The sequence below is a fragment of the Oryzias latipes genome, chromosome 5 (genome assembly GCF_053564925.1).
Source record: "Oryzias latipes strain Hd-rR chromosome 5, Olatipes_Hd-rR_3.1".
Taxonomy (NCBI): Eukaryota; Metazoa; Chordata; class Actinopteri; order Beloniformes; family Adrianichthyidae; genus Oryzias; species Oryzias latipes.
In genome coordinates this window covers 35,824,867-35,848,988 of record NC_136241.1, presented here as the reverse complement: position 1 = coordinate 35,848,988, position 24,122 = coordinate 35,824,867, and the positions used below count along the sequence as shown (strand labels likewise).

At 48.4% G+C, this 24,122-nt stretch overlaps 2 protein-coding genes across 7 annotated transcripts in view; one reads left to right on the top strand and one right to left on the bottom strand.

Moving 5' to 3' along the window:
- Positions 1 to 154: 154 nt before the first annotated feature.
- Positions 155 to 22,942, bottom strand: rbpjl (recombination signal binding protein for immunoglobulin kappa J region-like). Of its 6 annotated transcripts, none has more exons than XM_078948161.1 (13): positions 22,837 to 22,942; positions 22,609 to 22,757; positions 17,630 to 17,786; positions 15,464 to 15,577; positions 15,237 to 15,307; positions 15,006 to 15,106; positions 13,173 to 13,350; positions 12,700 to 12,837; positions 10,472 to 10,572; positions 5,982 to 6,122; positions 3,460 to 3,666; positions 3,282 to 3,385; positions 155 to 799 (listed from the first exon to the last, which is right to left on the bottom strand). In XM_078948161.1, exons 2-13 carry the CDS (start codon positions 22,643 to 22,645, stop codon positions 493 to 495), a joined length of 1,656 nt encoding a protein of 551 aa, XP_078804287.1. In that variant the 5' UTR covers positions 22,646 to 22,757; positions 22,837 to 22,942; the 3' UTR covers positions 155 to 492. The 6 variants fall into 6 exon arrangements, with proteins under 6 accessions (XP_078804287.1, XP_078804289.1, XP_011491782.1 ...); XM_078948163.1 differs by having other exon boundaries at positions 3,511 to 3,666; XM_011493480.4 differs by having other exon boundaries at positions 17,630 to 17,768.
- The window catches only part of matn4 (matrilin 4), a 61,147-nt gene continuing 54,497 nt past the window's right edge, over positions 17,473 to 24,122 (top strand). The window contains exon 1 of the mRNA XM_023955360.2: positions 17,473 to 17,682. The gene's annotated coding sequence lies outside the window, so the exon portion shown is untranslated. The remainder of the gene's footprint in view (positions 17,683 to 24,122) is intronic.

Here is a 24,122-nt window from a genome sequence, read left to right as displayed (position 1 = left end):
CCAGAGAACCCAAGCTCTGCATGTCGTCTTTATGGGAGCCATGACCGCTGTGTGAATGCGGTAGCTGCACCGACTGATGAGAGCAGCAACGTAAAAATAGGAAACAGGACAAATGTCTGAACTGCACAGCAGTTGAAGAAAACAGGACCTGCTGTTGCTGTCAATCAACGTTTCATTTTTTGATATAGGTACACAATTCTGGTGATGATAAAAGCATTTTTGGAAGAAGTCTGCAGTCACATGGTAAACGTTTACGTCTGTGGGGAATTGAGCATCAGTCAAGAAAAATCTCATCTTTTCTTAGTCTTTGTTTTGAACATCATGTCGTCACAAACAGCCTCACAGAAAATTCAACAGGAATCGGCTCAAGTCGGTTCTTCACCCAGAAATTCTTCCTAATTCTGCAGCTTCAGCTTCTGCAAACCCTACGTCTGCGTCTGCATGTTTGTCCTTTGCTGCGTCTGCGTCTGCATCTGCCTCAACCTTAATGAGTTAACTTTGCACAAAGAGATGAAAGTTGGCTTTGGTGAACTCCTGATGAATCATCTCCAACAGGACGTCCGCCTTCTCCTCCGGGCCTCTATGTGGCCCGGCCTCTCTCCTCCCCCCACTTGCAGGGCCTCGGGGGGTCAGGGGCAGGTGGAGCTCAGGGGTGTAGGTGAAGCTGAAGGACGTGCGATAAATGAGGCCGTCAGTTCGGATGAGGGACAGAGGGACGGTGATGACGTGTCGCAGACGGCGCCAGCCGTCACTGAAGAAGGACACGTCCGGAACGACGCAGAGCAGAGATCTGGGAGACCTGGAAGAAAGAGAAGCTGGAGGTTTGTATCCGCGCTCTAGAACAGCTTCAGGAGTGCCGCATGCAAAGACCATCAGGGTTCCACGTTTGTAGTTCAGGAGAGCTCCAGCACCAATCAGCATTTACTAAATCCCACAAGTGTTTGGCGTTGAAGACAAAAATCCTGACGGACCTTAGTTGTTGGTAGATTAAGTAAGGCTTAGTGGGCTGAGTGCAGTATCAGAAGTTAACGCACGACATGGACGGCTTCCACGTCGTGCGTTAACTTCTGATGATGCACCCTTCAAAGGCTATTAACCCACTTATGGTCACTTGCAAAAGAAATAAATATTCAGCCATTTTTAAGTACTTTATTCTTGTTATTTTTTCTGTTTGGATCTCTTTTTTCACAAAAAGCGGAGCATTTGTTACGCGGTACCGCTCCGTCCGCGAGTGCAGCGGCAAAGGAAAGCGATATCTATGCTGATGACCACGATGTGTTAAATATAGGATCTGTTCAGAGAGAAAGTTCACCTCTGACCGCTTTTGTTTTTCCAGATGATGAAGATAAAGTTTGTTTTAAAGAAGCCAGCGCAGTGATACAGAACATTTCAGATGTGTGACCGGAACTTGTTTTTTAGGCGTGTGGTTATCACTGTGGATTATCACTTTTTAACGCACACCCAGCAGCCAATCAGAATCCAGTATCATCAGGACCATGGTATAAGGAACTTCTTCTTCCCTCAGAGTAAATGTGAACATGAGGGCAACGCGTCTTTTAGCTGCTGTTCCTCCAACAAGGCGCTCTTTGTGGGTTCTTTCCTCAGGGAGGACTGTTTGCAGAAACTCGCCCGGGTTCATCTCAGCCGCAGCAGCTGAGTTACGTTCCCTCGGTCCTTCAGGTGTGGGATCTGAGGTGGCGTCTGACGCCAGAGGGGCTGACGTTAGGAACGGGGGGGCATTTGGAGGGGTAGCAGTCTTTCTGTCACTCCCACACAATTCCTGGAGGTAGAACTGCTCTCTGTGCGGCCCTGATGCCCAGAAAAAGACCTTCATGCTCGTCTCCTTTGGCGTCCAAAACAGGACTTTGCATAAACCAACCGGAATTCTGCTCTGGAAAAATGGCCTCAAAAACAGTTTCAAAATGTAAAATACAAGATGTTTTTTCATTGTTAGAAGTAAAGAATCTGCCAATGGAAACAGCAGACTATAGTTTTTATACGATTTTAAAAGACGTTTCGCCCTTTTAAAACTACATTTAATCATGAAATTAGCTACAAACACTCATATTTAGGTAATTTACTTTGGTTATTGGAACATTTTTTTTTAACAAAATTAAACTTAATTCTGCTCAAAAAAAGAGTTTTATGTCTTTACAGTATATATATTTATACCCTCCTCTTCCCATGTATGTCCTATCTAAAGGGCTACAACAGTCCTATCCAGACCATAGTAATCCTAAAGTTAGACTAGAAGTAAACAGTTTGAAACATGTCTCTTAAAAATGAAATGTTAACATTCGTTTACTGTCCAAATTCTGTCCTGCTGTTGTTAAATTCATTTGAGTCCAGTTTCTTTAAACCAAGATCATCTATAAACAAGACCTCTCACTGTTCACAAAAAACTGCATCTCTAAAATAATATGTAAATGATCAAAAACGGTTTAAATAAATATATCACTTAAGTTGAGATGCCTCAGCTAAATTTTGAACAAACAAAATAACCACGACATCTTCCTGCTAAGTTGCTGGTGCTGCACATTTGTCTCATTTTGAGCATTATTAGAAATTTGCACTAAAATCTGGACATGAAGACGGTGAGATTTGGTGTTTTTGCTGTGTGTGCACGTTCACAGAATGCAAACACAAACCTCTGTTAAAGTCTGGCTGGAATGAATCCCATCTTTGTCTGGGACTCACTCTTCATTTTAGATTCAAATTTTACAGAAAACCGCAGAACCCGTCCTGCAGACGCACAGAAATGTCCTCATTTACCTCACTGGGAGTTTGTTCTTTGAATTCTCTTTAGCAGAGCCGATCCGCTCTCTGGAGATGTTGGGGTGAAAACTTTTATCAGGGTTTTGCTCAAAGGCACAGTGTCCACAGTGAGTCCTGAAGCGTCTGCAGGACAGTAAAAACTTCTGAATAGGCTTCACCACCAAAGCATGCAGGGCATAGCCCCCCCCCAACCACCACCAACTTCACTGCCTTGCCCAAGGGCAGTTTGACACACATGGCCAGGCAGAGCGGGAAGTGAACCTGAGACCCTTCTGTCAGAGGTGGAGCGCTCCGCCTCTGCAGCACTAAGCATGTTTGCTGGTAACATCTGGACCGTTTGTTCCCCTCAGCTCGTCTGAACAGAACCAAGCAGAGTTCCAGAACCGGATCTGCAGACTGTCCGACTCCTAAACGGGACGTTTTAGTGACTTTAGAACGCTGATCTAGAACGCTGCTTTCAGTGGAACACGAGTTCCTGCTGTTTGAAAGTTCCTCTCTGGACTCACTTGAACATGGTCTCAGCCTCTCTGCTGCCAAACCAAACTTTGAGGTGGGGGCTGAAGTTTTCTCCATGGACTTCCAGCATGGCCACATGTCCCCCCCCATTCACCTGCAACAACAGAGTTTTACCCTGTAAGGGGTTCCAGGTGAGGACAGAACCGAGACATGGACGACACACCCTACCAGGCAGGAGCAGCAGAAGTATTCGGTCAGAACATGGATGTTCAACAGTACCTCCAGCCTGGAGATGGAAGGAAAAGGGCTGACGGGGGTCTGAACGCAGGCCAGACTCTGGTTGAAGGTGAACTCCACGGACTCCACGCCAATGATGGTCCAGCAGGATCCGTCGTTCAGCACCACCCTGCTGGGGTCCTGGCTGCTGGGCGGAGCCTGTAGGCCAAGAAACGGCAAGAAGAAGAAACATTCGGCACTGAAGAGACCAGAGACGCAGAACAGAGATGGTAAAAAGAGGAGGACAGCGGGGCAAAGAGGTATTTCTCAATCACAGATTGTGCAGGTCCTCCCACTGAAATGATGAGTTCAGCTTTTTGAGTGGGAGACTGCAGAATGGAGGGGGCTGCTTCATCCCCCCTTGCCCATCCCCTGCAGGAGAGCTCAAGAGGGGCCGCTGCAATGGCGTTGGGACGGCAGGTGCCTCAGCAGCCAAACCCCCAGTCATGGAAATTGGCTCTTGGAATCTGGAACGCCACTTTTCTTGGGGTGATGGGGGCCTGAGCTTGTGCAGGAGGTTGAGAGGTACCAGCTAGATGTGGTCAAACTCAGCTTCCTGCCAAGCTTAGGCTCTGGAGCTCAATCCCTGAAGGGGGTCGGCCTCTCTACCTTTCTTGGTCTGCTCATGCATGGCACATTTATGTGGGCTTACTCGCTAACCCTCAGCTCAAGAGCCAAGCGTTGCAGTTTCTCCTGGTGGAGGAGATGGTGATAATGCTACCTTCGGGGCGGGGGGAGGTAAAGTGTATCTTATGGGCCAAGTAAGCTCCCTGAGGGGCGAGGGTAATCCGGAGGGAGCTCGGAGTATAGCTGCTGCTCCCCCCCATCCGGAGGAGTCAGTTGAGGTGGCTCGGGCATCTAGTCCAGATGCCTCCTGGACGCCTCCCTGGAGAGGTGTTCCAGGCATGTCCCACTGGTTGGAGGTCCCCAGGGAAGACCCAGGACACGCTGGAGAGAGTACATCTCTAGGCTGGCCTGGGAACGCCACGGTGTCCCCCCAGAGGAGCTGGAGGAAGTGGCCACGCGAGGAAAGTCTGAGTATCTTTGCTAAGACTGCTGCCCCCACGACCCTGTCCTGGATGAGCGGAGGAAGATGGATGGACGGATGAGTGGGTGGATAGATGGATAAGTGGGTGGATGGATGGATGAGTGGGTGGATGGATGGATGAGTGGGTGGATGGATGGATGAGTGGGTGGATGGATGGATGAGTGGGTGGATGGATGGATGAGTGGGTGGGTGGATAGATGAGTGGGTGGGTGGATGGATGAGTGGGTGGATGGATGGATGAGTGGGTGGATGGATGGATGAGTGGGTGGATGGATGGATGAGTGGGTGGATGGATGGATGAGTGGGTGGGTGGATAGATGGATGAGTGGGTGGATGGATGGATGGATGGATGAGTGGGTGGATGGATGGATGAGTGGGTGGGTGGATGGATGAGTGGGTGGATGGATGGATGAGTGGGTGGATGGATGGATGGATGAGTGGGTGGATGGATGGATGGATGAGTGGGTGGGTGGATGGATGGATGAGTGGGTGGATGGATGGATGAGTGGGTGGATGGATGGATGAGTGGGTGGATGGATGGATGAGTGGGTGGGTGGATAGATGGATGAGTGGGTGGATGGATGGATGGATGGATGAGTGGGTGGATGGATGGATGAGTGGGTGGGTGGATGGATGAGTGGGTGGATGGATGGATGAGTGGGTGGATGGATGGATGGATGAGTGGGTGGATGGATGGATGGATGAGTGGGTGGATGGATGGATGGATGAGTGGGTGGATGGATGGATGGATGAGTGGGTGGATGGATGGATGGATGAGTGGGTGGGTGGATGGATGGATGAGTGGGTGGATGGATGGATGAGTGGGTGGATGGATGGATGAGTGGGTGGATGGATGGATGGATGGATGAGTGGGTGGGTGGATGGATGAGTGGGTGGGTGGATGGATGAGTGGGTGGATGGATGGATGAGTGGGTGGATGGATGGATGGATGAGTGGGTGGATGGATGGATGGATGGATGAGTGGGTGGGTGGATGGATGGATGAGTGGGTGGATGGATGGATGAGTGGGTGGATAGATGGATGGATGAGTGGGTGGGTGGATGGATGAGTGGGTGGGTGGATGGATGAGTGGGTGGATGGATGGATGAGTGGGTGGATGGATGGATGGATGAGTGGGTGGATGGATGGATGGATGGATGAGTGGGTGGGTGGATGGATGGATGAGTGGGTGGATGGATGGATGAGTGGGTGGATGGATGGATGAGTGGGTGGGTGGATAGATGGATGAGTGGGTGGATGGATGGATGAGTGGGTGGGTGGATGGATGGATGAGTGGGTGGATGGATGGATGAGTGGGTGGATGGATGGATGAGTGGGTGGGTGGATAGATGGATGCCAGATGCTTCTACTCCCCTCTGTATTACATTTAGAAAAGGGTCAGAGGTCAGAGGTGATGCTTGCTCACCTGGTACTGTATGATGGCATCATTGGAAAGGCACAGGAAGGAGCAGAAATCGTCTCTGAACTGAAACGCGACCTTGTGGAGCTGGGAGACGGGTTCATCCACATCTAAGATGGCCTGCTGCTTGTTGACTTTCCGAATGACCTGCAAGCATCCATAATATCAGGAACATTGGAGGATCTCACGTTTCATGAGATCAAATCTTCTCCAACTTCTGCAGCTCTCAATTTGCTGGGCAACTGTGGTGCAGCGGTAGGGCCGTCATTCTCTGACAGTGTGTCTTTGGGCAAGACACTGAACCCCATGTTGCCTCTGGTGGAAGGTTAGCCAGTGTTTGGTGTGAACGCTTTGAGCCTTTGAGGAAGGTAGGAAAAAGCTTTATACGCCATTTGAATCTGATCGTTGAGTCCTGCAGCTCCATGTGGACCATGAGGCGTCTGAGACAAATGTCCACATCTGCATGCAGCTTCAACATCAACAAAATGGCAGGGAGATCATGTGATGTTTACCAATAATGTTCAAAATCTCAAAAGGAAAAAACTTTTTTGTCAATGTTTTCTGGCTGTATTATTTAAACACGAGGGGTCCCAAGCCAGGGTCTCACTGCACCGGTCCCCAGCCCGGATGAATGCACAGGGTTGTGTCAGGAAGGGCATCCAACGTCTAATCTTTGCCAAACCAAACATGTAAATCAGACCTATGATATCCATACCAGATCAGTCGAGTGGACCGCCATCGGTGCTGTTCACCAACAGGGCGCCGATGGAAACTGGACTACTGTTGGTCAAAGAGGGAGGAGAGGAAGAAAGCACGTTCATAAAAAGAGAGAAAAGGAAAGTCTTGAGTGTTGGACGGAGAAAAGTGACTTTGAATGATGGAACTATGACAGGAAGCAGAGATGAAGATGCTGAGGTTCAGGATGGATCGGGAAGGAGGACATCAGACAGCACATGTTAGAGGTTCTGGAGATCCAGTCAGACTGAGATGGTTGGGACATGTCCAGAAGAGAGACTGAAGGAGGCTGAGTCTAGAGCTGCCAGAGGTCTAGAGGAAGACCAGAGAGGAGGATTCTGGATGCAGAGAAGGAAGACATGAAGGTAGCTGCTGGTAGAGGATGAAGACATGAAGGTAGCTGCTGGTAGAGGATGAAGACATGAAGGTAGCTGCTGGTAGAGGATGAAGAAGACATGAAGGTAGCTGCTGGTAGAGGATGAAGACATGAAGGTAGCTGCTGGTAGAGCAGAAGTGTCAAACTCATTTTCACTGAGGGCCACATCAGCATAGTGTCTGTCCTCAAAGGGCCAGATGTAACTTATACATGTAACTAAATATAATGAAAAACAATTGTAACTACTCCTTAATGTTAAAAAACTCATTTATCTGTTTATTCTAACTTTTTAAAGTGACAATTACAGCTGCATAGAAAACATATGTTTGCTTGTTATTCTAGCATAAATCCTTTTACATTTGATTCTGTCAGGTTAGGTTATATGGACAGTGTTTAAGTCCTAATGCTTAGTTGACAAATCCAATATTTCAAGTCCAATTCCCCTAGATATGAATAAATACACACCAATTTTTATTTTTTATTTCAAGAACTTAAAAACGTTTATACTCTCGCGGGCCACATAAAATGACATGGAGGGCCACATTTGGCCCCCGGGCCTTGAGGTGGACACGTGTGTGGTAGAAGATGCAGAAGACAGACGGAGGAAGCTGATTGGCTGTGGAGACCCTGAAGGGAAACCCCCAAAGGAACAGAAGGGACTGCAGAGCCTCACCTTTGGTTCTGACACAAACCAGGTTGGGTGAGAATATCACTGTTTTAACAAAAAAACAAAAAAATTATACGATCAACAGTTTTCAGGTGGTCATGTTGCTGAACTTTGATCTCATATCTTTACCAGATTGTGTGAATAAATTTGCTCCAAAGTGTGTTTTTTCTGTACATACAATAACAAAAACTGTCATTCACACTTTTTGGGTTTAGAGTCACAAACAACAAAGTGTTTAACAGCTTCTTCACGCTGAAATGTACAGAATGTACGAGAAGAGGATCCTCCAGTTTATGAGGAGCACATGGACTTAGGAATTTAAGGAGGGAAAGATCTGCACGGCTTTCACTGTACCTGTCCTCATAAGTTACCTGTTTTGAAGTTTTGAAACCCAACAGCACACAGGATATTAAAGGTTTGGATGTGATATTTAAGGCAGCAGGTCCAGACAGACTTCATGGTCCATACGTCCTCCAGCACAGCAAGACCTTCAGAGGAGAGCCTCCTTGGTGCAGCTCAAACTGAGTAGCACCAGGGCTCAGACAAAACCACAGAGGTGCATTGTGCGGCGGAGGTTCTTATGTCAACAGTTCAGGAAGTACTTCCTCCAGTGTAACTGAAACTGGACCGTAGAGGAACAGCAGCAGTATTTTTCAGGATTAACACATTCCTCAACTCCTGCACAGATATCCGTGTGTCAGAGCTGCAGACTCATGACCATCCTGAGGGAGTAACGCTCACATGATCAGACGCCAGCGGCCTCTTTCACACGTTCCTGGTTCTAAACACAGGAACGGTTCCCAAAGATGGTTGGAGGCGTTCTTTGTTTCAGTGATCAAAACTGATTCATGCAAAAAAAAAAGAAACTTCAAAGAAAATAAAACAGTGGAGTGTTTCCTGTGAAGAACATGACCTTTACCAATGAAATGCTGCCTAATCATCCAACAGAGTCTGGATTCTGATTGTTTCCATTCCTCTGAATGTTTCATCCCACTCCTCCTCTTAGCCATCCAGTCTCCTGATTCTTTCTGTCCAGTTTTCTCTCATTCTCTCATTCCTTCCGTTCCTTCATTTCCTTTGTCATTAGAGAACATCTAAGCCCTGCGCTCACAGGAATCTCCTGAAGATCTGAGATGAACTCTGCTGAGAGATCCTGGACCCGCCTGCTCAGACGTGATGCTGCTCTGACATCAGATAACCCCTGTGGGGATGGGGGTGGGGGGTTCTGTGGGTTTTGGGATTGCATCTAAAGGGGAGCCCAGTTGTGTCTCGCAGCTCCTTTGAGGCTTGTACGGCCACCTCAAAGGAACGTCCTGAAAATGGAACGTACCATTGTCGTATGTGTGGGAGGTGTATGGTAAAATATTCATAAGGCTAATGAAATTTACACACAACTATGACGTACGGGTGATGGCTGTGGATCCTGTCTCTGGCTCGTCGCTGCTCTGTGCCTGACCGAGTACCTCGTCTCTGCTCCTGCTCCTACACCTGGCTGTGGATCCTGTCTCTGGCTCGACTCGCGCCCCTGACTGTCCCCCCAACTCCATCTGGATGAAGCTCGTCTGCTGGACTTTAAATATGTGGTTGTAGAGTTAGATAAGTTGATTCTTCTCTATGAGTTCTGGTACATCTGTCCGTCCTGGGGGAGGATCCCTCCTTCATGTGGACACCCCTCAGGTTTCTTCGTTTTTTCCGTAATCTGTTTTTTTTAGGGGTTTTTCCTTACAGAGAAAGAGGGTCTAAGGGCAGAGATGTCCAGTTTACTTTAGTCAGTTTGTTAGTTCAATGTAGTATTTTCCTATTGAATTCTGTGTTCATGATCCTTTTGATTTTATGTTTCACTTTTTCAATTACCGATACGAAGCCCATCGAGACGACTGTTGTTATGAATTTGGGCTATACAAATAAAATTGAATTGAAAGGTGTGAGTACTGGCTCCTTACTGACCGCACAGATGTTGCGTGCACGTGATGCAAGGCTCATTTCTAACGGTCAGGCTGCAGGATTGGGGGCGTAAAAATATGAAAAATCCTGTTACTCACCAATTTCCTCCTTACTTTCCCTTATGTGTTCCCTACGACCTGTCGTTCACAGCATGAACGTAGAAAAAAGTACGATACACCTTGATGTTCTGTACAGGTTTGACCATTTTATACCAGCAGAAAGTCCGTGTACACCTGTTAGGACAGCTGGGACTATATCCCTCCTCATTTCACAGAACCTCATTGTTGAGAACCAGAACCACATTCCTAATGTGCTCATTTCAAACCCCTTCGGTTCTTGTGTACATCCTGGCTCTTAACATGGATCTTCTTCTACTTTCGGCTTCTCCCATCAGGGGTCGCCACAGCGAACAAGTCGCATGGTAAATTTGGCAATGTTTTACGCCGGATGCCCTTCCTGACGCAACCTTCTCAAACCGGGCTTGGAACCGGCACAGAGGTAGAGAAGGGAACAGGGAGCAGCCCGGAGTCGAACCCTGGTTTCACGGACGGAAGGCACCGCAAACCAGCACGAGCTAAACCAGCTCCCTTGGCTCTTAACATGGATATTGTTCATAAATGAGGAAACTGCGGCGTAAATGTCTCCATTCTGGGGTTCAAAGCGTTTTTAGTTCGGCTGTCGGGTTGATAGTTTTTGAAACCAGAGAATTTCAGCAAGGAGGTCTTGGGGAGACACACATGCACATGCACATGCGTGTGAGCGTGAGGTTCCTACCATCGGTGGCAGAGCCACTCCTGACTCGGTACAAATTAACTGGACCAGCAATCCATAGCAGATGAAGCCTTCACTCATCACCATGCCTCCTTGGTCACCCACTGCAAAGAAAACACAAAGACGATTGAAGTCTGACATGTCCACATATACGGTCCACGTATACGGTCCACGTTTACGGTCCACGTATACGGTCCACGTGTACGGTCCACGTTTACTGTCCACGGATATTGTCCACATTTACGATCCACGTATACGGTCCACGTTTACGGTCCACGTATACGGTCCACGTTTACGATCTAAATTTACGATCCACGTTTACGGTCCATGTAGACGGTCAACGTTTACGGTTTACGTGTACGGTCCACATGTGCGGTCCACGTTTACGGTCCACGTATACGGTCCACGGATATAGTCCACATTTACGATCCACGTTTACGGCCCACGTGTACGGTCCACGTTTACGGTCCACGTTTACGGTCCACGTTTACGGTCCACGTTTACGGACCACGTTTACGATCATCGTTTACGGTCCACGGATATAGTCCACGTTTACGATCCACGTTTACGATCATCGTTTACGGTCCACGGATATAGTCCACGTTTACGATCCACGTTTACGGTCCACGTTTACGGCCCACGTGTACGGTCCACGTTTACGATCCACGTTTACGATCATCGTTTACGGTCCACGGATATAGTCCACATTTACGATCCACGTATACGGTCCACGTTTACGGTCCACGTATACGGTCCACATTTACGATCTAAGTTTACGGTCCACGTATACGGTCCACGTTTACGGTCAACGTATACGGTCCACGTGTACGGTCCACGTTTACGGACCACGTTTACTGTCCACGGATATAGTCCACGTTTACGGTCCACGTTTACGGTCCACGTTTACGGTCCACGTGTACGGTCCACGTTTACGGACCACGTTTACTGTCCACAGATATAGTCCACATTTACGATCCACGTATACGGTTCACGTTTACGGTCCACGTATACGGTCCACATTTACGGTCCACGGATATAGTCCACATTTACGATCCACGTATACGGTCCACGTTTACGATCATCGTTTACGGTCCACGGATATAGTCCACGTTTACGATCCACGTTTACGGTCCACGTTTACGGTCCACGTGTACGGTCCACGTTTACGGACCACGTTTACTGTCCACAGATATAGTCCACATTTACGATCCACGTATAAGGTCCACGTTTACGGTCCACGTATACGGTCCACATTTACGGTCCACGGATATAGTCCACATTTACGATCCACGTATACGGTCCACGTTTACGATCATCGTTTACGGTCCACGGATATAGTCCACGTTTACGATCCACGTTTACGGTCCACGTTTACGGTCCACGTGTACGGTCCACGTTTACGGACCACGTTCTGTCCACGTATATAGTCCACATTTACGATCCACGTATACGGTCCACATTTACGATCTAAGTTTACGGTCCACATTTACGGTCCAAATTTACGATCCACGTTTACGGTCCATGTAGACGGTCAACGTTTATGGTTTACGTGTACGGTCCACGTGTACGGTCCACGTTTACGGACCACGTTTACTGTCCACAGATATAGTCCACATTTACGATCCACGTATACGGTCCACGTTTACGGTCCACGTATACGGTCCACATTTACGGTCCACGGATATAGTCCACATTTACGATCCACGTATACGGTCCACGTTTACGATCATCGTTTACGGTCCACGGATATAGTCCACGTTTACGATCCACGTCTACGGTCCACGTTTACGGACCACGTTTACTGTCCACAGATATAGTCCACATTTACGATCCACGTATACAGTCCACATTTACGATCTAAGTTTACGGTCCACGTTTACGGTCCAAATTTACGATCCACGTTTACGGTCCATGTAGACGGTCAACGTTTACGGTTTACGTGTACGGTCCACGTGTGCGGTCCACGTTTACGGTCCACGTATACGGTCCACGTTTACGGTCCACGTGTACGGTCCACAGATACGGTCCTTGCCATCTGCGCCCTCTAATCTTTGAACGTTTCTGCTTTTCTTGGAAGCAAACAGGAAGCTGTGACTCCAGAAACCTCGTCTACAGGAGGTTTGTATTGTTTTGTGGTTACAGGTTTTTCTGAACTTGGCTGTAAGGACCAGAGAGGACTGCTCCAGTGCTAAAAGTCTGTGTCCCTGAAGGGTTTGAGTTTACACCTGTACCTGTGGTGATGGTAAACGCTGTCCACCGCCTGGCGCTGGCGATGAACGCACCTCTGTCCACTGAGAGGTAACGCGTGGAGACGGTCTGGGAGCGCAAACGGTGGAACAGAGCCACTCTGGAGCCGGAGGAGATGCACACTGGAAGAGAGTCGCAGTGACAGACCTGATGATGATGAGGATGAGGATGAGGATCTTCTTCTCATTCTATCCCAGAAGAAAGTTTTGTTTGAAAGTCAGCAGGTCTTTGAATTTACCACATTCTCACTGTGCATTCACTGGCCTGTCAGTAATGCCCCCCCCCCCCCCCCAAACACTAAGTCTGTCTGGATGAAGCCAAATCATTTCTCAGGTAGGGTTCTGACAGAAATGGGAGGTGCAGATGAATCCCTCCATGACCTCTGACCTACAAGTGTGTAGAACTAGAACGGGTGGAAAAACAAAGCTGCTGTATTGGACTGAACCATGTGACTCACGGTCGGCGTTCTTCAAAGACTGCCTCTTCTGGGACGGTTTGGAGATAACTTTGATCATCCTGCTCTGGAAGGAGCCCACTTCCTGTCTGCTGCCCAGGAAGAGTCGCAGCAGTAGGCAGAAGTGCTTCCTCTTGTCCTGGTCGGAGATGAAGAGCGACTTGGCGCAGGCAAACATCCGCTGCACAGACAAGGTAGAACCGAGAGAAATCCAAGTTTAGAAGCTGCTCTGAAGCTTAGAAAGAACAGAAGTGCAATCGGCAAAATATTCATTAGCAGAATGCTTTGACTGCAGACTTTGACTATTTTATTTACATGCACATTTCATGAATGGTCTCTATCTGAATAATCGGAGAGAAGCAGCAGAAGAGGTCAATCACAGAGACCTGCAGCTGTGCAGGAACCACCAACCTCCATGTGCTGGCAGTGTGCAGTGAGTGGGAGGAGTTTAGAGCTAAATAAAGTTGTTTTCTAGAAAGGGGGGGGGGTTTCAGTTGCGGTTGAACTTGCACTGGTTTGAATCTGTGTGTGAGGGAGGGGGGGTTAGATGATGTCAGATGTAATCATTGATGTCAGGTGCAGGTGTTCTAAATAAAATCGATGGAAGCTGTCCCCAAACTGCCCTCCTTTCTTACAAGGTGATTCACTGGGGTGTCCTGCCCCCCCTCCTATGTGTTTCTTTTTCCGTCCTCCAATCTCCTTACTTTTTATCTTTCTTGTACCCTTCTGCCCCTCACCTGTAATACCCCACTCTCCCTTGGTATTCCATCTGGTCCAAAAAGAAATGCTCACAAATATAAAAGGAATAAATGTCTCCTCAAATACAAATAGACTCCTCCCGTGTCTGAAGCTACATAAACCGCCTCTGTAACAGTAGCATCTGTTCACCACTAGAGGGACTCAGCCCTGCTCTGTTTGCTCAGCTGATGGACAGGAAGAGGTTAAAAAAAAAAAGAAATGGAGACAGACAGACATGTTTTGGGGGAGGGGGGGGAGGTGTAATAGGTCGTGTTGGTCCCTTACCCTCCCCAGGCAAAGAAAGCGTTTTTCACTTTCTGTTTTGATGCTGTGTGTGTGTTTGTGTGTGTGGGGGGGGGGGGGGGAGGGAGGTAACTACAGATCATTGATTATCAGGTGAATTGTCTTTGACTGGCAGGAATCCCATTGGCTGCAGCTGTTTCACCTGACAGGTGACAGGTGAGGACAGGTGAGGATTTCACTCTCAGCCATCAGGAATCAGAGTTTTCAACCGGCAACCCTTTGGGAGCCTGGAAAGGTCGAGATGATCGCTGATCACAGAGGTTTGCTCTGTGTTAAGATCATCTTCATTTTACAGAAAGTCATAATCATTCCTTCTGAAAGTAAAATACTTTTTTTTTACTTTTACTTCTTTTTAATGCCAGCTGGAGGATTTGACCTGAAATGGGTTTGTTTAGTCACATGACCAGCGACAGCCACTGAGTTTAATGATGAAGAAAAGTGTCGACACGTGACAGGAGCTCATGTTTGGATGTCAAAAATAATCAAAGTAGTTTTGGTTTTCCAATCAACATGGGAAGCTTTCCGCTCAGAGTCTGACTCTCGTTTCAGCAAACATACTTGCTGCAGAGGAATTCTGACGATCCCCCTGTGAGAAAATGTTAGTGGAAAAAAACCTGCAATAGTCTCAAACAAATCGTATTAAAAGCGGATTAAACTTCCCAGCATGCCGAGGCGCACAGAGATGCTGAGTGACGGCTGAAAGCCTCCAGCAGGGAGGCAGGAACCGCTGGAACCAGCAGAAACCTCATCCAGGCTCCGTGAAGGTTTGATGGGGAAGCGTTTTGGATTTCTCACCCTGGAGTCCGGCTGCTCGTCAAACACCAGCTTGAAGGTGTCAGCCTGAGACTGGCTGGAGATGTCCAGACACATGTACCCGTGCACAGAGTCAGCGTAGCCTGCAGCAGGACGACACCAGGAGAAGCCCGGACCATCAACCTCTACCTCACCGGGTGACTTATCACAACCTCAGTGCGGTGCTGAAAGACAGAAGGACGATGGACCAAAGCCCAGATTTCTGTGGATTACCTTTCATGTGGTCCTGCGTGATTCTCCATCCAGGACCGCTGATGTAAACACAAGGAGGAGGACAGAAGAACCTGCAGGACAGAACCGGACATCTGATCCAGAAGCTCTAGTCTGAGTGAATCGGTCTTTACTGATACAGTTTTAGCAAACATCCATTTCAGCGGCTTTTCGTTCCAGACTGCTGAAATGAAAAAGTTTCGTTTTGGTTCTTCAAAGCTCAGTCTGACCGCTTCTCATTGCCGTAGGACTTCTGGGCGACCTTGGCGTGCAGAATGACCACGTTCTGGTCAGCGGGCGCCGCTCCCAGGTCCTGACTGCCTTGAAACCCCGGGCCGGTTCTCCTGTGGAGGAAACGGGAGGTGTTGGAGCTCCTGTTCAAGCTGGAGGCGCGGTCGTCCAAAAGAAAGAACAAAGTTATTTAGAATTTCCTTTGATCATCAAAACAACCAGAAAAAGTGGCGGCGTTTGTGGAGGTTTAACCTTAAACCTTTTAATCTCCAGCAGGAAAATCTGTTTGAGTTTCATTTTACGGACAGATGGAACCAGAGATTCACCAACGTTTGATGGGAGGGGCTACCATCATGAGGTAAGCAGGGAAAACACATCCGATGACTGAATGTCTTTGAAGTGTTCATCTTCACAGACAGCAGAACTTTGACTTTCCTTTTCACGGAGAACGATCTTCTCCTGTGAAGCCGAACTGGAGTCAGACAGAAGAAGGGAGAGCAGGAGTGAGGCTGAACTATTCTGCTTCATCCGTCAACTTTAAGAACTGCTTTAGATATTGAGCAGAGTTTGGTGTCCGTCACAACCCAATGAGTTCAGATAGAAACAGAGAATCGTTCTGTTTGCTGCCCCTGCTTGTCTTCTGCGCCGGAACAAAGAGACGAGCCGCCGGCGTGGAGGTAAACCGCGGGCCTGAAGTCTGGAATGTTCCTCATAATGACGACTGGTGGAGGAGCAGGACGACAGGGAGGGGCTGCGAGGACATAACTGAAGAATGCGGCTGATGAAGACACAAAAGATGAAGGCTGATAGAATGTGTTTGGACCGGGTTTTTTTCATGGGAGAGAAGAAATCGGATTGTTTTTGTTGCTGCAAAGGTTTCTAATGCCACAGCTGTTCTTCCCTTTGGTTTTATCCAAATGATCAAAGTTCAGGCTGATGGTGAGGAGGACGGGTGGACGTCAGAACGCTCTGAGCAACGAAGCAAACTCCACCATCAGGCTCTTTACTGGGACTCATCCAGTACAGAACCAGAACCAGGACCATGCTGGTCCCAGTTCACCTCCAAGCTCAGCAGATATTCTAAAAACAAGACAAACAAACTGCCATTTCCTGAAAAAGCTCATTTTTGACAAACTGCTGGACTTCCCTCAACAGAGTCATGACACTTGTACATGAACGTCTTCGGATTGTTTTCCTCTTATGTTTGACTGTGAACTGAATCTTCTTCATCTCATTAAACCAGATTTCTGTCGGGACGGACGGCGGTAATGACCTCTGATCTGGTTCTTCATCCAAAGTCCATCGTGAGCTTTTTTTTTTACATTTCCTTTTTAGACCAAAGAGGATTTCTGAAAGCAGTGCAAGGCTGAGTGCCTTGCCCAACGGCTGCCAGGTTTGGGGTTTGAACCATCACATGACTGGCAGATAGCTGCACATTCTGCCCGTTTGCTCCTCCGCTCAGGGTTCCTGCTTCTGTGCGTCCAGTTACCATGACGACAGAGCGACCCTCCTGAGGTCAAAGGACAGCGGTGTCAGGAGCAGACCTTCTGGTATTTCACACCCTGGGGGGGGCTTCCACCAAAAGAGGAACATCTTTAGTCCAGATGTTCCTGCAATGGCGGTGTTTGACAGCATGACCTGAGAGGAGACAACGGGCCCGGACAAAGATCCTGAAGAACCTTTGGGCAGAAACCCAGAAGGAAGAAGCAGGAAGCAGTAAATCCAGGAACGTTTCAGCACAAAGCAGAAACCGGAACCCGGAGAACCTGGAGAACCTGGAGAACCCAGAGAACCCGGAGAACCTGGAGAACCTGGACTCCAAACTGCTCTGTTCTGCTGTCCTTGGTCTTCCGGCTGGACCTCCAGGAGTTCACAGAACCGAGCCTGGAAAAGCCCATCAGGACCCAGAAGCATCCAGTCCTGCGGGCTGTTCAGGTTTCAGGGGAGTGTCTCCTCCTCCTCAGAGGAATCTCCTCCTGAAAGCTCCTCGCAAATCTCCGAGCTCCTCATTCCAGCTCCGTCCCCCTCAGGAGACCCTCAACGCATTTTCGCGCCCAGACGCCCATTCCTCAAAGCAGTGCGTGAAGTTTGGGATAACCCGCATCCACCCGTGACATCCAGGCGGGACAGCGCGTGCGTGTTTCTCTCTTTGGGCCCGGGGTTACCTGCTCCATCCGCCGCTCCTCGGTGCGTCGCGCGCTTCCCGCTGCGTCCCCAGGTGAGACATCGGGTCCGAGGGCAGTGGGAGGGTATGGAGCAGGGGGCTGTCTGCGGGAGGGGGGTCCGGTGGGCACCACGAGGACCCTGGAGGACGAGAAACCGCTGAAAACAGACCCGAATGCAGAGACTGATGATGTTTGGAGAGCTTTTACTAAAGTCTTCCTCATCATCTTCATTACCTGCAGAGGAACAGATGAAATTATTAAACCACAGAAGAACTACAGGTCCGGTCAGCTTCTTCATTCCTGTGTGTTCGCGTGTGCGTGCGTGTGTGTGCGCGCGTGTGTCGGTATGGGGGGTGATCTGTGGGTTCACAGTGACTGACCGGAGGAGGTTCTACTCTATCTGCCCTCCTGCAAATAACTTCATGTGGCCTCGAGAAGCCACCAAAGCTCCCAGGAGCCGGTCCGGTCCGGTCCGGTCCGATGACCCTGTCCTCCTCATTCAAGTTCTTCTCGGATTTCCTGTCCCAAACTGTAAACTTGTCTTAGTTTTCTCAAAACGTCTTTGTTTGAATTGAAGCTCATGTTTTAGCCCAGCACAGGTCAGCTCAGCACGGGTCGGCACCAACAGTTTTTAAAAGAAACTTAACGTCAGTCAAATGTCACAGTAAAGTTAGTCATAATGACTAAAAGGTGAAACTAGAAGTGATTCATAATGATTGGAGTGATTCCTTTTTCTTTCTTTTTTCTCTTGGACAGGCATGAAACAGTAAGAAACGGAATTGCGATTCATTGTATGTGATGCATATGTGAAGAAACGACAATAAAGTTGACTTTGACTTGACTTAATTGTAAACCCCCCCTCCCCCACGCCATAGTGACGTCAGCAGAAGATTTTCTGAACTGAATCTCAGGTTTTAAAATCTCAAACTTTCATTGGGTCTTTGAGTTCTCATTCTGTCTGTTTGACTGTCTGCCATTATGTCTGACTGTCTCTCTGTCTGACTGACTGACTGACTGACTGTCTATCTGACTGATTGTCTGTCTGTCTGACTTTCTGACTGTCTATCTGACTGACTGACTGACTGTCTGTTTATCTGACTGTCTGTCTGACTGACTGTCTGACTTTATATCTGCCTTTCAGATTGTCTGTCTGACTGTTTGTCTGACTGTCTATCTGACTGACTGGCTGTCTGTCTGTCTGTTTATCTGACTGTCTGTCTGACTGTTTGTCTGTCTGTCTGTCTGTCTGTCTGTCTGTCTATCTGACTGTCTCTGACTGACTGGCTGTCTGTCTGTCTGTTTATCTGACTGTCTGTCTGACTATTTGTCTGTCTGTCTGTCTGTCTGTCTGTCTGTCTGTCTATCTGACTGTCTCTGACTGACTGGCTGTCTGTCTGTCTGTTTATCTGACTGTCTGTCTGACTGTTTGTCTGTCTGTCTGTCTGTCTGTCTGTCTATCTGACTGTCTCTGACTGACTGGCTGTCTGTCTGTCTGTTTATCTGACTGTCTGTCTGACTGTTTGTCTGTCTGTCTGTCTATCTGACTGTCTCTGACTGACTGTCTGTATGTCTCACTTTCTGATTGTCTGTCTGACTGCTTGTCTGTCTGTCTTTCTGTCTGTCTGTCTGGGTAGCTTGGTTGATAAGTTGAATGGCTGCCACACAGGAATCCAGGGTTTGATTCCAAGAGGAGACTAAACAATGGTACTGGGGGCCACTACTATATCAATGGCGATTAATTAACATCACCCAGTGAGGGCCCTTGGGCAAGACCCTAACGCTACTGCCTCCGGAGCACGGTTCAGCTGCAGCTCACGGCTCCCCCAGGGGATGGGTCAAATGCAGAGAAGAATTTCCCCATTGCGGCATAAATACAGTATCAATTATTATTATTATTTGACTGTCTGTCTGTGTGACAGAACCAGTTTTCAAAGCATTATCAGGGAATCATGAAAAACAATATTTCTTATTATTATTACTCTTCATTTCCATGTTGCTACTGATGTCTTTTTCTTAAGCAACGTTTCAATTTTTTGTCTACAGACCGATGTTTGGAAACCACCTGGAGTCTTATTATAATTCATCACATTGACCGTTATGTTAGACCCACTGACTGTATTAGAGCAGTGTTTTTCAACCTTTTTTGAGCCACGGCACACTTTAACCTTGACAAAAATCCCGCGGCACACCAGCATCCAAAAAAAAAAAAAAAGAAGCAGAAATTCACGGTCTGTATTGATCGACAGCCCCCCCCGCCGCTATCTCATGTGGATTTTTGTGATAATTGTGGCAGAAAAAGCAGGAAGTTGCGGCTGTTTTGTCTATGAGACGAAATAAAAGTTAAATTAGAAAATTTAGAAACTGTTTGTTTGTTGTGGTTTGAAGACGTTTCACAAGGTCGACTCAGTATGCGCTGTCCCTTTCAGCCAATGCATCATGGGAGATGTAGTGTGAAAACGGCAGAAAAAGGGCAAAAAGACTCGCGTCTCTGAGCTTCATTGTTTTGTTCACTTGTTCCACGGTCTGATACCGGATTCTGTGGAAAGCTACACCGCTAAAGACGAGCTTTAGTTGGTATTTATGTTAGAACTGAGCGACTTTATCAGCAGAATTAAGAACAAGGAAGTGAAGACTTTAAGCACTTCTGATTGGTCAGACTGATGACATGTGATTAAGCCTTCAAGAATGATTGGCGGAGACAGTTAAAGGGGCGGGGACTTTTCCGCAAACTGCTATAGCTGCAGGTAAATCGCGGTACCGTCATAATTATCAAAATGTCTTTAATAGAATTAAATAAACACAAAGAAAAAGTAATTTTAAGATCTTTTATATTCCTAATTAGTGTTTTATCAGGGCCTGTTTGGATGAACAAAGAGCTGAAATCCTGGAGATGGGAAATGTTGTTAGTGCAGTTAATGAGGGCAATTTCCCACGGCACACTTGACCAACTCCACGGCACACTAGTGTGCCGCGGCACACTGGTTGAAAAACACTGTATTAGAGAACTGGACTGAGTGACTATAAAGTCACCCGCAGGAAACCCTTTACTTCCGGCTCCAACCAAATTAAGTCAGTTCAGCCGCCATTTGGAGCCAGACGTCGTCAGTAAGCAGTGATTGGTCCCAGTTGGCCTGAATCAACGTTTCTATGGCAACCACGCTAACAAATCAGGAGTGAGCTTGTTGGAAGCCACACCCCTTCCACTGACAATCAAGTGTTTTGAACGATTGAGGTGGGTGCTAGCAGGCTCCACCTACTTTTATTGAGGCGTCTGATTGGTCAGTTTATAACTAGAATTACTTGAACTTCAGAAAAACATCACGAAAAAAATGTTTATTATCAAGAACATGTCAAGAACTTACCCCCTTCCTCATATAACCTCATATTAGGGTGAGGGGGTGGGGGGCTTAGCCTGCGATGCGCCTTGGGGGGGGGGGGGGGTATTTGGCAGTGGTCCCTCCCTCCCATAGTTGCTGTATGGAGTGGGCCCCCCCTCTTTCGGTTTTATTTGCACCTTAGACATGTAGGGTCCTTGGTAGGGGGGGGTGCTTGGACATCACTGCCAGCAAGCAGCAGATGTCCTCCTGGCACCCTACCTGCCAATTTTAACCGCACCTTAGACATTTAGGGCCCCTTGGTGGGGAGGGTGAGGGGACATCACTGTGAGAAATCAGGAGATGTCCCCTCAGTGCCAATTTCAACTGCACCCCCTTAGTACACACACCCCTCCCCCCTCAAAATATACATTCCAACATAAACACACACACATGCACACACAGACTCTCTCAAACACACATACATGCACACACGTTTTGCAAGGAAGGTGGGACCTAGCACCATCTGTCCCCTACCCCTTCCCTGGTGGGGGGTCTGGGGCCCTTGGCAACGGCGGCCGTGTCCCCTGGGTGCCGGTTTCCTGGGCGCCGCGGTGCTCTCTCCGCACGGGGGGGTTCACATTACACCTGAGCCGGAGGTGTCCGTGTCCCTGGGGGTAGGGTTCTGGTCCTTGCCCCGGGTGCTGGGCCCCGCCAAATCTCCAACTGTGGCCGAGCCTGGTCGGGCCAAGTTTACAACACCCCTGGTGGGCCCCCTTTCGCGCCCCAACCCCCGTACCTGGGGTTGGGGCGCGGGGATGCCCGGAACTCCTGGGGGGTGATGGGCTGCTTGTCTGGGGCTGTGGGCGCCCTTCTCGGGTGGGGCCCTGCGTTGGGCTCTCCCGGTGCGGCGGGGGGGCTGCTCTCCTGGTTGGGCTGGGGCGGCGCTCCCTTTCCCTCCGTGCCTCCCTGCTCTCTGGCTCTGGGGGCCTCGCGGCGGTCCTGCTGGCCCTGGCCTGGGTGGCGGACTGGGTCGCCCGGGGGGCGGTTGTTCCTTGCCTGCTGCCGTGTGGCGTTGGGGGTTCCGGCTGCCGCTGCTGCTGCGGTGGGGGTCTTGGTGTGGGGGTGGCTGGGAACTCTCCCTCCTTCTTTACACATTCCTCCATCCATTTTAGAAAAACATAAACACTCACCTGAGCACAGGTGTTAGCTCACCTTTGCACTAACAGTTTGCATGACTGAATGACTGAAATATTTTACATTAGTTGGTTTTAAGGCATAAGTATGCGTGTGTGAACACTATCGGTTTTGTGTACATGTCGACAGGTGGACATTTTAATAACCCCTGTTGTTAAAGTAAAATATGTCCAACACAAGAGGCCGTCAGCTCTCATCTGTCTGCCCAGCTGTTGGACAGGACAAGTTTAAAAAAAAAAAAAAAAAAAAAAAGGAACATGTTAAGAAAAAAAAGTATCAGATCCAGAACGGTTCTTCTGACCAACAGATTGACAGTAACAGCTGTTTATTCTCTATAGAAGTCTGGGGGACTTTGGCTCCTTGGAGCCACTTCCTGTTTGGGACATCAGGGGGCGGGGTCACTCAGTCCAGTTCTCAGATACAGGCAACGATTAGACCTCACACCCATTTATGGAAACATCCTCTCACCTTTCCTATCATCGTCTCCAGCGTCCCTCCTGTCCATGGTGCTTCTATGAGGACGCGGCTCTCTGCAGGTCCATCGTTCAGGACGTCCGCCACAAAGTTTGCTCCTTCAGGTTCACAGGATTTAGCAGGGAAAACAGCCGCCTGTCTCTCTGGAGCACAGAAAAAATTCAGTTCCAGCTCCACCTTGATCTGAGCTTCATATTTGATGCTCTTCTGAAAATCTCTCACCTCCAGCAGTGAATCTGTCCAGGAGAGGCTCGTCTGGAGAACCTTCTGCTCCTCGTGGACAGGAGGCCTCTGACGGAGGGAGGGAGGGAGGAAGGGCTGCTGTTTGTCCTCCATGCGGATACTTTATCTGCTCCTGTGTGTGGGTGTGTTCCTGTGTGTGTGTGTGTGTGTTCGTGTGTGTGTGTGTGTGTGTTCCTGCTTGTGTGTGTGCGTGCCTCAAAGGGGGAATGCAAGTATGTGTGTTCCTGTGTGTGTGTGTATGTGTTCCTGTGTGTGTGTGTGTGTGTGTTCCTGTGTGTGTGTGTGTGTTCCTGTGGGTGTGTGTGTGTGTGTGTGTGTGTGTTCCTGCTTGTGTGTGTGTGTGTTGGGGTGTGTGTGTGTGTGTGTTCCTGCTTGTGTGTGTGTGTTGCTGCTCCTGTGTGTGTTCTGCTGCTTGTGTGTGTGTGTTCCTGCTTGTGTGTGTGTGTTGCTGCTCCTGTGTGCACACAGAGATAATCACCTGTTCCTCCACTGCTGGTTTCTCACACACACCTTTTAGACAAACAGGTTGTGAACAGCACTTTCAGTCTTTGGGACGTGTTCATAAAATGATCTAACAGTTTAGTTTCACATTTCTATGGAGACAAACTTTTATTTCTAAAAGGTTAAAGCTAATAAACTGTCAATAATCTGCATTATGGAACAGTAAATGTTTACCAGGCTGTTTTCAAAGATTCTGCAAAAGTTCAACGTTGTTTTGTTCTGGATGAGGTTTAAATCTTTAAGCTGAATTCTCAGGACGACAAAGAAGTTTATTAATACAAACCAGTTTGGTTTCATCTACATGGTCAGAGGCTCTTCAGAGACCTTTGTGATGCAGAAACACATGCATGTCCCACAGTAACTGCTTGTTCCTGTCAGTGCAGCTGCTGCTGCAAACATCACAGCGGGGTGCAGGTTAATAAGACGGGGGCGTTTCCCATCAGCCAGCAGGAAACCACGAGCCATTTCTTAGTGCCCTTAGACAGGAATGCACCTGAGACGAGCTGCTAACGCTGAAGAACTGCTCTCAGGGACCGTTTGAAGACCGTCACCTGACAGTCCGTGCTAAAGGTTTGAACAGTTTAACCAGTACTGCAGTAAGGGAGATCATGACACCGATTCTGGCCCTCCTCAGCAAACAGCTCGTCTCTCCTGTTCCTGCAGTTTAAAGACCCAAAATGAATGGAACTGGTGTTTTTCTAGCATTTTTCTGATGATGAAGGACATACTGATGCATCACATAGATCCATCAATGTCTTCATTCT

Excerpts from the sequence above, each read along its gene's own strand:
- rbpjl (XM_078948160.1), bottom strand. The coding sequence starts at position 17,927 with ATGAAGAAGCTGACCGGACCTGTAGTTCTTCTGTGGTTTAATAATTTC. Across the intron at positions 15,308-15,463 it reads TCCTACGGCAATGAGAAGCG|GTTCTTCTGTCCTCCTCCTT; the intron begins GTCAGACTGAGC and ends TCTGTCCTGCAG. Across the intron at positions 15,107-15,236 it reads CACGCAGGACCACATGAAAG|GCTACGCTGACTCTGTGCAC; the intron begins GTAATCCACAGA and ends GTCCTGCTGCAG.